The 14,536-nt window shown below is 44.8% G+C and overlaps 1 protein-coding gene across 1 annotated transcript in view; it reads left to right on the forward strand.

Annotated features, from left to right (window-relative positions):
- LOC144669285 (BAR/IMD domain-containing adapter protein 2-like 2) overlaps window positions 1–14,536 on the forward strand; it is a 60,068-nt gene that overhangs the window by 23,080 nt on the left and 22,452 nt on the right. Inside the window, exons 4-8 of the mRNA XM_078531624.1 lie at window positions 3,835–3,896; window positions 6,528–6,599; window positions 9,250–9,366; window positions 12,711–12,857; window positions 14,203–14,325. Of these exons, the coding sequence (XP_078387750.1) occupies window positions 3,835–3,896; window positions 6,528–6,599; window positions 9,250–9,366; window positions 12,711–12,857; window positions 14,203–14,325 (521 nt within the window). The remainder of the gene's footprint in view (window positions 1–3,834; window positions 3,897–6,527; window positions 6,600–9,249; window positions 9,367–12,710; window positions 12,858–14,202; window positions 14,326–14,536) is intronic.

Here is a 14,536-nt window from a genome sequence, read left to right on the forward strand (position 1 = left end):
GTCGGACAGGGCAATGGTATTTAGGTTGTCTACACAGATCATGTCGCACTCTGAGGTGCTTCAATACAATTGTGACACATGTAGTATTCACTGCCTACATTCAATGTTGAGTCATACGGCCCAAGGAGATCTGCACAATTCCCAGCTCCTCGGTGCCCTATGGCTGTAAGGCCTTAGAACGCAACCTTTCCCCATCGCACCTTTGCGGCGGCTGTCCCAAGCTTCAGTGCATCCCTCAGCAGGTAGTCCTGGACCTTGGAATGTGCCAGGTTCAACTGAAAAAAACAGGTAATAGGTAAAACTAAATTAAAGAGACTTCACTTGTCCTTATGCAACAGGCCCTGAACCAATACGCATTAAAAGGGTTGTAAGAAAAGTTAAACAAAAAGAAAGGTTGATACTTCTGGTAGTTAATACACCCACATGTTAGTTCATTTTAAAAAAAAGGATTAAGCTCCAAGGCTGAGGTAATACACGCCATCTAATGAACAATTCTCTCCCGTTTAATTCCCGAGGCCAGAATTTTTCCCTCGTTGGGCGGGCTCGGTAGGAGCTGGCGGGGGTGGTTGGGAAGCCGCCCGCGATTGGCTCCGGTCCGCGATTTCACACGGGAGGGCTAATTAAGGCCTGCCCTGCGTAGATCGCGAGTGGCAGTGCTCAGCGCTACCTGTGCGGGCGTGGGGTGGGGTGGGGGTTGGAGGGAGAATGGGCCTGGGACGCAGTTCACACCTACGTGCTAAAGAGCGCTTCAGTCTCCCTGAGGCACAGAGCTGCCTCCAGGAGGTTGAAGCGCTTTTAAAAAACAAATTAGTGAAGACAGTAAGAATTTAATAAAACATGCCCCCTCGTGTGATTCTGTCACATGAGCCGGGACATGTTTTTAAATTCAAAAGCAATGTTTATTTGCTTTAGGAAACCCCATCCCGCTCGTGGATGGGGTTTCCTAAAAAAATGTAAAGGCCGCTTGGCCTTTTCGCCTCCTCGCCAACGGTAAGGTTGGACGAGCAGCGTTTTTTTGATTTTAATTAGCTTGTTAATGGCCTTAATAGGCCTTTCGATTATCGGCGGGCGCGCAGCTGACCCCGGCGTGCGCCCGCCAAACGAAATATCGTGCGAGCGCACGATGACGTCGGGACGCACGCCCTCCGTCAGCACGCGGCATTTCATGCTCGGGCGTGTCGGGTGCGCGCCCACGTGCCGAATGTAAAATTCTGGCCCAATTGTATACAAATAGAGTAACATTTTCAATTGGTGTAACTCTTTCGAGTTATCAACAGTCACAGATTGTAACTCTTTCGAGTACATTCACAGTTCCTGGTTTCCGGGAGTGGGACATGAACCCACAACCTTCTGATTCAAAGGCGAGGGTGCTATGAACTGAGCCACAGCTGACACCCAGAACACCCTGAGTTCTGGTTAGTCATGACCTGCCACATGACTAAGATTAATGAGTAAATGACGTAGGTCACCCTGATGTGGCGGGTGGATTGTGGAGGGAACGCGGAGAGAACGCCCTCCGAGATCCGCCCTCGCCTCACAACGCCACATGGAGACAGCCTTTATCGTCTCCATTTGCAGATGGCGCTTGGAGAAGAGGAGGAGGGGAGGCGAGCATGAGGAAGGAGCCGAGAGAGTTAGATGAAATCTGACGAATGGAAGACGCAGGGACAGCTGAAGCTGAGGAGGAGCTGAATCTCGGGGGAGATCTGCACACGACGGACCATTTTGCCGTAGTCAAATGGCGGGAATAGACCTGCAGAGTACAAATTGGAGGGTCACATGACTCAAACAGCACAGTAGACTGGTCAAACTGCAACTCAAGCCCAGCTTGGTCACTGAGAGAAGCATTCGGACCAGAGAGACAGTGAGGACAAAACGCTGAGTGAAGCTGACCCCCGTCGCCAGAAATTGAGTGTGAATACAGGTCAGAGAAACGAGGGCTCTTCAGCTTTGTAAGGATGGAGCCTCGCTTAGATAAGAGGATAAATGATATAAGTAGGCTATGTCTGGAGATTATGGGGGTAGGTTAAGGGACTAAACAAGGGGATGTAATCCAAACCAACGTAAGGTCTGGTGCTGGGAACTTGCATTTATATATAGCACCTTTAACATAGTAAAACATCCCAAAGTGCTTCACAGGAACATTACAAAACGGATGTTAACACTGAACTACATCAAAAATTTGGGCAAAGGAGGCAGGTTTTAAGAAAACGTAGATTTGAAACATAGAGACAAATTTTCGCTCCCAAGTCAGGTGCACAGATCAGGAAATTTCCCGACTCTGCGAACCCGACTTGGAAGAATGGTCGGAATTTTGTTCTGGGTGGGGTGGTGCTGACTGGAGTAGGGTCCATCACCCCCCTGGAAACCGTGCGGAGGCAGACGCAGGGGCAGCCGGGTGCCAAGGCTGGCAGGTTAAAAGACCTGTCTTGGTGCTCTGGGGCTTCGTCAAGTTGTAATAAAAACAATAAGATGAAAAACAGTCCTCTAGCCCTCACTCCTCACACCCCGTCACCCCCCCACACACTCCCCATACCCCAGCCATGCCAACTCATGTCCCCATCCACCTCCATGGCCCCTCATATCCTCCATGCCAGCCTATGCCCCTCTACCTGCCCCATGATCTCTATGCCAACTTAGTGCCAACTCATGCCATCCCATACCACCACCCACCATCCTTTGCCCTTACACCCTCCATGCCAACTCACCCAATAAGCACAATGGACAGAAGTCAGGAGCCTTGCTGAGATGAAATAAAATAATACTCTTAAGTATCTATTATAGACTTCACTATATTAAAAAAAAACACTGTCATTGATAAAAGACCATTCAATACAGTTAATTCCCTTCAAGTACTTAATTCCTTATAAAATCAAGCATTTGTATTCATAGCCCCACAGCAAAGATAGCTAATCTCTTTATGACAACTTGGAACTGTCAACCAAACTGTGGTAATGATAGACTGTGGAAACTGTCAAGCAGAAATAATACTATTCAGACAACAAACATCTATTGGAATTACATGTACCAGTTTCTTTTAACTGCAGGCTGGTTTTTTTTCAAAATTTAAAGAGCAGGGGTTTTAAATGACTTAACAGGTTGACAGTTCGACAGACATTATCTGCTTTTTACGCACATTCATGTCCACTCTTAACAATCCCAAATGATTACCTGACCTCTCTCAAAGGGTACATGACCTCTCCCAAAAGGGCACCTTGCCACTCCCAGAGGTGTACCTGACCTCACCAAGAGGGTGCCTAACTTCTCCATATAACTCTGGTGGGTTTAGACATTGAATCAAATTTGTAAAGCCAACGATTTGTATTTCAGAAACCTGGGGTGACCAAAATTTCTTCTGTTTGAAGGCACCTCCATTAATGTGCCGCTGCCTTCATGAACCGCGAATACCTCTCACCCTTGTCTCCCCGCCACTGCACCCTCCCCCACCACCCCAGTGAAAATGTTGGGTGGGTGCCGGAATTGGGGGCGGGGCTCCCAGATTGTGGGCTTCAGCCCTATTTTGGTTAAGGCACCGAGCTTTTCTGGCTTTGCGAAAATTCGGGCCACGGTGACCAACATTTGGAAAGGTCTTCCTGGTAGGATGTTGGAGGGGAAATATCTTGGATTCATCGATGCCATGATGGAAGGACTACAATGTGTAATTTGCCAAGACGATGGGCTGAAAGGCCTCCTTCATTTGTATTTATCCTCTGATGTTTTAGCATAGATTAGATTTCAAACCACGTTCCTAAAGGTGAATGGGTAGCGGTTTGAATCTCTCCAGTGTTACCTCTTTAAATTGATTTTCCTATTTTTCCTCCTGTTCTTGTTAAGGTCAGGTCTTGCTGCAGATGACGGATACTCAGAGGCAATTGAGCAACGACCTGGAAGTAATTGTAAGTACTTCCTCTTTTAAGTGGGACAAAATTCCAGATTACACATATTGACTCCATCCTCGATTGATTTGTAGGCTTGGAGATTGGAAAATCTAGTCACAGAATCATTGAATCATAGAATAGTATGGCACAGCTATAGAGCCTTTCACCATCTCAGAATGTCCCAAAGCATTTGACAGCCAATGAAGTGCTTTTTGAAGTGTAGCCACTGCTGTAAGTAGGAAACGCAGCAGCTAATTTGCACACAGCAAGCTCCCATAAACAACAATGTGATAATGTCCAGATAATCTGTTTCTGTGATGTTGATTGAGGATCGATATTGGCCAGAACTCTGGGGAGAACTCTCCTGATCTTCTTTGAAATAGGGCCATGGGATCTTTTACATCTAATGGTTTAATGTCTCACCCAAAAGATGGCACCTCCAACAGTGCAGCACTCCTCAGTAATTAACTGGGAGCGTTAGCCTTGACTTTCGTGCTCAGGTTTCTGGAGTGGGACTTCAAACCTCAACGTTCTGACTCAGCGACAGTGTTTTTTTTTTGCCTGTCCTAGCCCACCCAATAACCTGCTTTACTCTCCTCCGCTGAATTGCTAGCAGTCCGATGCTTGTGGGGTCAATGCCTTCAGAAGACGAGGGGAAATAGCTGGTGGAGAAAATCGGAAGGAGGTCAGCAAAGTGATCTATTATTCAGAGGTTAGAACAACTCATGTGGCGGGAGCCAGTCAGGGGCCCCAAGGAGCCGGGGAAAGGACCTACTCAAAGGGATTAGCTGATGCTTGATTATTCTATCAGCTACTTTGACATTAACTATCAAAAACTTGCCTTTACACGATTGTGAGTGTTTGGACTTGACATCAGATTAAGCCAGTGACATTTAGCTTCATTGTCCACAAAAATATTTGCGTCCCAAACACTGAGCTTTAAAAAAAATATTTATTTATTTTAATTTACTTACTCGTTTTTTAAATCCTTTTTTCCCCAACCCCCGCCCCCACCACAGGGCCATCTGTCACTTGTTTCTATATTGCGCTATTAACACATTCTTTAGTCTTTAACACTACCATTAACATTCCTTTTGTCTTGTGTCCATGACATCTTTGTTAATCTCTCCTTAGCTCCCACCTACCCCTGACCTTCTATCTTCCTCCACCTGCATCAACCCCCCTTAAAATCCATCTAATTTCTACTTCTCTTTAGCTCTGAAGAAGAGTCATACGGACTCGAAGCGTCACTCTGTTTCTCCCTCCTCAGATGCTGCCAGACCTGCTGAGTTTTTCCAGCATTTTTCTGCTTTTATTACCGAGTTTTGCTGGTTGCTCAACCATAGAAAGGAACACAGAGCAGACCGATCCTGCTCTCATCGATCATCGACATTAAAGCAGGGCAATTGGATATACACCAAGGGTGATTTCTCTCATTCCTGGATCAGGAGCATTGTAGCACCTCTATCCCAGCCATAGTCCCAGCACAAGCAAAACCTATTGCAACTGGGATTAAGGTACAATGAATGTTTTCATAGTGATTAAATATTGAAAGATTTAAATACGACCAGCTGATGTCTCAAAGCGCTTTCCAGCCAATGAAGTATTTTTGAAGTGCGGCTACTTTTGCAATGTAGGAAATAAAATCATGGCTAATCTATATCAACTCTACTTTCCTACCCTATCCCCATATCTCTTGATGCCCCTACTGTCCAAACATCCATTTCAGTCTTGAATATACTCAATGACTGAGTACCTACAGCCCTCTAGGGTAGACAATTCCAAAGATTCAAACCCTCTGTATGACAAAATTTCTCCTCAACTCAGTCCAACATGGTTGATCATTTATCCTGAAGTTACAACCCCTATGCCTAGACTCTCCAGCCAGGGGAAACATCCTCTCAGCAGCTATCCTGTCCACACCTCTAACAATGTTAACACCTCTCATTCTTCTGAACTCCAGAGAACAGAGGTCCACCCTACTCAATCTGTCCTCATAGGACATCCCTCTCATCCCAGGAATCAATCCAGCGAACCCTTGTTACCTCCCTCTAAGGCAAGTATATCCTTCTTAGTTAAGGAAAGCCAAAACTATGCACAGTAGTCCAGCTGTAGTCGCACCAAAGCCCAAATGTAATTGCAGCAAGACTTCCTTATGTTTACATTTCAAAGCCATTGTAACAAAGGCTAACATGCGGTTCATGTACAAGGGCACCCAGCTCCCTTTGAACACCAATATTTATCAGTCTTTCACCTTATAAAAAATATTCTGCCTTTTTATTCTTCCTATCCGAGTGGATAAATCCACATTTCCTTGCATTATCCTCTATTCTGTCACCTTTCCCAATCTCTTTGCAGTATCCTCACAGCTTACCCCTGTCTTTTCTCCATCTTCTTCAATCTCAATGCTATGCTTTGTACCTTGACCCTTCACTCATAGTCAACAACAGCACAAAAGAGTATTCATCTGATGTAAAATAAAATTTGGATTCAATTCTGTGAATTTTACTAACTGAATGCCATGTTTTGAAGCAACAGTGAGTCTTCTTAAAGGGATAAACTGCTCCAACACTGCCAGGTGTTTGTCAGCCTGTCTATGAGGCATCACAACTGGTTTGGTGTTATAATATTTGATGTTTATTCTTCTAGTTTCGGAGATTCAATGATGATTTGCTACAGGAAATGGACCGTAATATGCAGTTGGACGTAGAGTACATAACTGTGAGTAAACTGTGATGGGTTTCTTTAATTAATTGCACTTAACATATAAACATATGAATTAGGAGCAGGAGTAGGCCAATGGGCCCCTCAAGCCTGCTCCACCATTTGATAAGACCATGGCTGATCTGATTGTGGCCTCTCCTCTCCTGTCTACCCCCTATGCCCTTTGACTCCTTAGTCAGCCAAGGATCTATTAAACTCTGCCTTAAAAATATTCATTGACCAGCCTCCACCGCTCTCTGGGGAAGAGAGTTCCAAAGACTCACAACCCTCGGAGAGAAAAAAATTCTCCTCATCTTCGTCTTAAATGGGAGACCCTTTATTTTTAAACCATGTCCCCTAGTTCTAGTCTCTCCCACATGGGGGAACATCCTTGTGGTATCCACCCTGTCAAGTCCCCTCAGGATCTTAAATGCTTCAATAAGATCACCTCCCAATCGTCTAAACTCCAATGGATGCAGGCCCAACCTGTCCAACCTTTCCTCATAAGACAAATTCTTCATCCAAGGCATCAGTTGAGTGAACCTGCACTTCTTCTAATGCATTTATATCCTTTCTTAAATAAGGAGACTAAAACTGCACACAGTACTCCAGGTGTGGTCTCACCAATGCCCTGCACAGCTGTAGCAAAACATCTCTACTTTTATACTCCAATCCCCTTGCAATAAACGACAAGATTTACAATTCTGTTGTAGTGTCATGTAGATTGTACCATGCAGTATAGGACTGCGAGATGTTAGCTGATTTCACTCTGAACTTCAAATAGCTGATGTAGATAGAGGGAAAGAAAAGGAATGTGGGTTTTGGGAGTTTTGGCAATTCTGCCTGGAAAGGAAATTTTGCCTTCAGCTGTCATATGGTTTTGATATTAAGATTCAGGTTTCTCAGTTTTAATTCTCAATGGCTGGGCTTTGAATAAACTCTCCTGAAAGGCAATGAGCATACAAGCATACATACGAACATAAGAATTAAGAGCAGGAGTAGGCCACTCGGCCCCTCGAGCCTGCTCTGCTATTCAATAAGATCATGGCTGATCTGATTGTAACCTCAACCCCACATTCCCCAGATAACCTTTCACCCCCTTGTTAATCAAGAATCTATCTACCTCTGCCTTAAAAATATTCCAAGACTCTGCTTCCACCGCCTTTTGAGGAAGAGAATTCCAAAGACTCGTGACCCTCTGTGAGAAAAAAATTCTCCTCGTCTCTGTCTTAAATGGGCGACCCCTTATTTTTAAACAGTGACCCCTCATTCTAGATAGCCCACACAAGGGGAAACATCCTTCCCACATCAACCCTGTCAAGATCCCTCATATTTTCAATCAAGTTGCCTCTTACTCTTCCAAACTCCAATGGATACAAGCCTAGCCTGTCCACCCTTTCCTCATAAGACAACCCTCCCATTCCCGGTATTAGTCTAGTAAACCTTCTAAGGAGCAGGTTCAAAAGATTTTATCGTTGTTTGATTCTTTCAGTCAGCATTCACACAATCATGTTGGAGGGGTCTACTCTCAACGTTGCTCAGTGTTGGATTGTCTGGATGTTGTCCACTCCTAGGTAGCTAGTTTTATTGGCAGCTGAACTGACCAGTCCCTGAGGGTCAGATGTTACCTGTGGCTTCTGTCTAAATAAGAAAGGAATTGAGTAGTGTCCCAGCAGGACTCACCATGCAGGAAATCCGCAGAGCAAATCCTGGAGTGTCTGTCACTCAGTGCCTGATCGAGGGACATGGCATCAGGAAGGGGGAGAAGACCATCTCCCATTGCCCATGCTGCTGACCTCTGACCTCCCGCCTCCCCCTCCCACCGAGCCCCAGCCCGCAACCCCCCCGCACCCCCCCCCCACCCAATCCTGCCATCACTCACCTGTGCCTGCGTCCATGGCAATCCGAGGCCTCGGGTGGCTGTAGTACCGGCAGCAGCCTTCACCTCCGTGGTGGCGATGCTGAGCAATGAAAAGGTGCCAGCCTCTGATTCGCCAGCAGCTCTCAGTGGGCGTGACTTCCACTCCTGGGGTCCTGGATGCTGGGGAAGGCTCACCTCTGTCCAGTTAAGTGCCTGATTAATGCGGAAGGCCTTTCCGAAAAGATGCGACTCTCCAGCTGGTGAACAAAGTCCCTGTCACTTCCATTAAATATAGTCCCTTTGTGTTCCTAATTTCATTCCTGAAAGGTCTGGCTCTAATTTTTGGAGTATACCCCCAGTCCTAAATTCCCCAACCATCAGAAATAATTTCTCTTTATCTATCCTATCTGCCTTTAATATATATCTTCTGAGCTCTGAAGAAAGGTCATATGGACTTGAAACTTTAACTCTGTTTCTCTCTCCACAGGTACTGTTGAACCTGCTGAGTTGTTCCAGCATTTTCAGTCTTCGTCTCAGATTTCCAGCATCTGCAGTATTTTGCCTTTATCTAGGAGTTTTGTTGCCAAGGCTGCCCCATCCCCCCACCCCCAATCCCCAAAATACAGCGTACTGACGGCAAACTCCAGATCGTAAGGGCTGCAGGGTCTATTTCTGGGAGCGGCCCTGAACGCGAGAAGATCTGCCGGATCCTCGAGATTTCTTTCCCCGCCCCCCCACCCCCCCCAGCGCCCCCGAAACAATCCAGCTCTTGAAACAAAAATTGCAAATGGCTGTCTTTCTTCGTAGGAGAGCAAACGGCGATTTGAAATAGAACATAGGAAGCGGACTGAAGTCCTCGGAGGTGCAAACGCAGAGCTGCAGCGATTCGAGAGGATGAGGAGCACACAGACCAGGGACATGCGGGTAGGTTGGTGGACGGGGTGGGGGTTGGTGGGGGCCCTCATTTGGCAACTACCAGATATACTTGTGTCAAAGGCAAACTTTTGAGGCCAATTTCTTTTGGCCAAAAGTCAGACTCTTGCACGCGTAATGTTTTTGAGGGATTGATATCCGTGTTTGATTTTGTCCCATAAGAGGCCATCGCAGTGGAATAAAGCAAAAAACCAACTGCACGAAATAATCCATTTTAATTCTCTAACTTTTCTTTATTTTATAACATTACAAACTATATACATTTCAACCAGCACAATATAAATGGAATATTGCAATGCATTGGGGGGGATGGTGGTGTCATGATAATGTCACTGGGCTAGTAATCCAGAGGCCCAGGCTAATGCTCTGGAGACAGGGGTTCATATCCCACCAGGTGGGACATGTGGTGGAATTTAAATTCAATTAATAAAATCTGGAATTGAAAGCTAGTCTTAGCAATGATGCCTATGAAGGGTCCATATTGAGCATCATTAAAAAAAATGTTGCATAGTCATGGGGTTAACTCTTAACTGCCCTCTGAAATGTGTCAGGAAGATATAATGATGTTATTGGAATTTTTTGTAAAATAGTGGTATCTGTGTCAATGTGTGTGTGTGTGAGAGAGACTTCATTGGATTAAAGGCAGCTTATATGAAGGCTTTGTTGTATTACGGTTTAAGATATAAAAGGACATTTACATTTTCAAATATACTAGACTAGCTTGAATTCAAAGAGAGAGAGTGAAATATTACACCTAGCCAGGGGAAGTTAAGAAGCAGTGTGTTTATTTCTTTCCCAAAGATTACAGGTAAACTTGGTACTATGAGAGATTTTTATTATTAGAAGGGTAAAGTGCAACGATATAGTGAAACAATGTGAATTTGCATTCAAAGGGGAAAATATGTATAAAGGAGAGAAGGCTGTGTGTAAAGGCAGGCATTTTAAGATCTAACAAGTGTGAAAAGCCTGCAGCATCTATGCCTCAAGCTGCTGACTACAATGAACTGAAGTTAAGAAAACTCACTTTGAATTGGATTGTTCAGGGTATCATGTTTCTTTGCCCGGGTCTTTTAAAATCTATGTGTCTTACTGTTGCCTTAATGAAAGTGTAACTGGGAGTTAGATTAATTAGGGGATTTAGAAGTTATTGTAGTAGTAATTCGTAGACATATGTATGTGCTTAAAATCACTTTTCTTATGAATAAATGTTTAATTTAGTTTTATAAGAAACCTATAAGACTCGGTGGTCTTATTACTACTGAATTCAAAGCCCGCACCTTGAAACATACAAATTGCAAAATTAGCTGTGGTAGTTGTTTCAAGTTTCCCTCTGGGGACTTGAACAACTCAGCATTTACCATCGGCCGTGCCATAACATAGTTGGGGGCTCATCTGGGATATATTTGAAATTCTTTGATTGGGTTAGAGGTGGTGAATCTTAAGGTTATGAGCATTTTGAATTCAGGAGTTGGGGGTGAGGGTTTTTTTGGAGTGGTGAGACTGCGATATGGCTTTGGCAATTGCTCAGACTTATCTGGGAGTTGAAGTTATAGCTTTGGCTGGTTTATAAAAGGTGATTAAAGTTAAGTTAATGGAATTGGCGGATAGATTACAACTGGGGTTACCTGCAGGAGCTAAGAAAGCAGACATAATGGAAGGTACAGCACAGCGTTTAAAGTTGGAAGTGATACCTGACACTAGTGAGTCACAGCTGGTGAGTGAGACTTCAGTAAGGAATGAAGAGGCTTGAATTTGAACAAGCAAAGGGAACTGAGAAAACTTGAATTGGAGGAAAACAAAAAGGAAAAAGAATTGGAAATGGAAAAAAAAACTGGAACTAGAGGCAGCAGAAAAAGAAAGGGGAAAAAAAAGCGATTACGTCAAAGAGAAATGGAAATGCGAAAACTTGATCTCCAGAGGGGAAAGTTAGCAATGGAAGAGAGAATGAAGGAAAGAGACAGAGAATATCGGCTTAAAAGCTGGGTTTTAAACAGGAGACATCAGATGCTGAGGAAAGTTCTGATGATGAAAACATCTCTAACCTAAAACCCAGCGGGGAGATGTTTAACTTTGTACAAACTCTTCCTGCCCCTCCCCCTCCTCTCGGTATTAGGGATTGTGGGAGAGGTGGGTTTGTGAAGAGTCAAACAGGTTTATTGGGCCTATTGCTAAGAATTATTTATTCTGTGGCGTTCAAATCAGCCAAAGCCGCTACGTTTGCTTGCTCCAATGCCTTTTGTGTGGCAAAGGGGTTGGAGCCTCTCTGCGTGTTTCTTCTGTTTTGCTTTTCCTCCTCTCTCAGGTCTGCTAGGGTTCATTGTACACAACTCGGTAAATGGGTGTGCTGTGCTAATCTGGCGAACAGATCAGTTTATTTCGAGACAGTTTATTAATTTATTGGTGTTCTTTTGAAAAATAAGTCGGTCAAGGTCTGCCAATTGACTTGCCCCATTGTGTCAATGAAATTGTGTCAACGGCCAAAGGCCAATATTTCCTTCATGGTGACTTTCCTCTAACGTTTGGATGTTTGGTCATCTACTTGGTCACAATGCTCAAGAGTCTCCCAACCAAACTCCTGACAAACCTCAGCTAAAGGGCACACCCCGTTGTAACTAAGCCCAGAGATTCCAGGCACAAGTTGGCCCAGAGGCCAGGGAAGCAGCCTCATCCACCACACGACTATGTGCAGAAATAATATAACGCAAAAAAACTAGCACGTTTCTGGCAAACTTACCCATGTGATTGCATTTTTTTAATGGGAATGGGCGTCGCTGGCAAGGTAGGCAGTTGTTGCCCATCCCTAGTTAGGCCCTTGAACTAAGAGGGCAGTTAAGAATCATCCACACTGCTGTGGGTCTGGAGTCACATGTAGGCCAGACCAGGTAAGGATAGCAGATTTCTTTCCCCTAAAGGATATTGGTGAACCAGATGGGTTTTTATGATAATCAGCAATGATTTCATGGTCAACTTAACTGAGAAGAGCTTTTGATTGCAGATTTTTTTTTTCCTCTATTAATTGAATTCAAGTTCCACAAGCTGCTGTGGTGGGATTTGAACCCATGTCTCCATTAGCCTGGGGGGGGGGGTCTTCTGAATTACTAGTCCAGTGACACTACCACTATGCCACTGTCTCCCCCAATAGAATAATGGTATTGGAGGTTTTAGAGTGTGAGTTGGAATTAGAGAATATGTGTCAAAATTAGTAGGCCTGCAACCTCACTAGGATCCTTGGGTGGTGACCCATTTCTGAGCATGTCTGCGATAGGACAGGCACTGTAAGCAAACTGATTGTAATTTGTTCTCTCATACGCATGTACGTTTATGATCTGTTTCAGGAGAAGATCTACAACCTGGAGTCCAACATGGAATCATTCCTCAAGAGCAGTTACAGACAGGCGCTGGCTGAAGAGAGGCGGCGTTATCGGTTCTTGGCTGAGAAACACTTCCACCTTTCAAATCAGTTCCTCAGCTTCTACAGCAAGGTTGGCATCAAACACAAATCATCAGGTCCTTATGGGTCCTTATAAAGACCTTCCTGGGCCCCTAACCCATCTCCTCCAAAATATCCAGGACTGGGAGCAATGTCCTGCGACCGACACACCAGCTGGCACCAATATTTTCACCACCGCGCTCGCCTCCACCCCCAACTCCGTTCCCATCATTGGGTGGTCCCAAAAATTCATCCCTTAGCATCAGTAACGGTGACCATGAAACTCACCTGGTTCACTAATGTCCTTCAGGGGAAGAAATCTGCCATCCTTACCCAGACTGGCCTGCATGTGGCTCCAGACCTCACAGTAATAAGATTGGCTCTTAACTGCCCCCTGAAATGGCCTGGCAAGCCATTTAATTGTATTCAAGAGGGTGGCTCACCACCACCTTGTCAAGGGCAATTAGGGACGGGCAATAAACGCTGGCCTTGTAAATGATGCTTGCACTCCGTGATTGAATAAAATGACCTGGTTTCAGTGCTGTTGTGTTCAGTTGTTTCAGATATACAAATAGTCATTTGGTAGTACAGAACTTGGGAATTGCTGAGAAAAGAGACATGTCTAAGCTTTTCATCTTGCACTCATCAGGACACTTGCAAGAATACCAATATAAGGGGAAAACAGTTTAAACTGTATGTGAAGAGAGTGCTGATTAGTTGATAAGTGTTGTTGCCATCACTGGTGCATTCTCCATGGCAATGCCACTTGCCAATCAATCAGCACTCTCTTAACGTACAGTATAAATTGTTGTTTTCCCCTTATATTGGTACTCTTGCGAGTGTTCTGATGAGTGCAAGATGAAAAGCTTAAACATGTCTCTTTTTTTCAGCAAGTCTCAGGTTCAATTGTTCTGTGTTTGATTATGTGAGCCTGATAACTGATCTATGCTCACTGTGCTTGATTGGTTAAGCCTGGGTGTTGACTCAGAGCAAAGTAAACAGACACCACAGAAGCTACGAGAAGCTGGGCTGTAAGCATCAGCGCAGACATTTTGTGACTTTAGAGATATTTTAAAACTCTTGTAAATAAAGGTGTTGCACACTAAGAAACTAGTGTCATCTCTGCATTGCCTTGAAATATGTAAAATAGACAACAAGTGCACTGGGTTGTGCACTAAGCTATTGGCCCCACTGATGTATTTTTCACCTGTCACCAAAATAGGCTGTTGAAGCAAGAACCACACTGTGTGGAGATTCACTGGGATGCATACTCTTCCCTTCCCAAAATGCAGTGCTACATGATTGTCAATGCCACAAGACATCAGGAATCACTCCACCATTAACCCCCTGGATGCTCTGCGTCACCCGCTATTCCTTTTCTTCCTTCTCTGTTTCAGGCCCGAGAGGTTCTCCACAACAAAGTTCCAGGGTGGAGGGAACACACCAGCTCTGTGCCTTCTGGCGACATGTCCGGCAGAGCGAGTCCACGGCCCGCTTCCATGGGAATGGCCCTCCATACGGTAATCAGCAAATTGGAGGAACCCCTCCCTCCCTAATCGTTTCCCAGGGTGAAGCACCAACTGTCCTGTTTGGTGACCAAGTTAGCGGAACTACAGAGTCCACGTGAATGGGGGCGAGGATTTAGCGGGGGGCTGTGATGATTGGGGTCTGATGCATTATCTGATCTGAGAATTTGATCCAAAAAATAATGGGCTTCTGAACTAGGAAGTT

Source organism: Cetorhinus maximus, chromosome 29 (genome assembly GCF_964194155.1).
Source record: "Cetorhinus maximus chromosome 29, sCetMax3.hap1.1, whole genome shotgun sequence".
NCBI classification, from domain to species: Eukaryota; Metazoa; Chordata; class Chondrichthyes; order Lamniformes; family Cetorhinidae; genus Cetorhinus; species Cetorhinus maximus.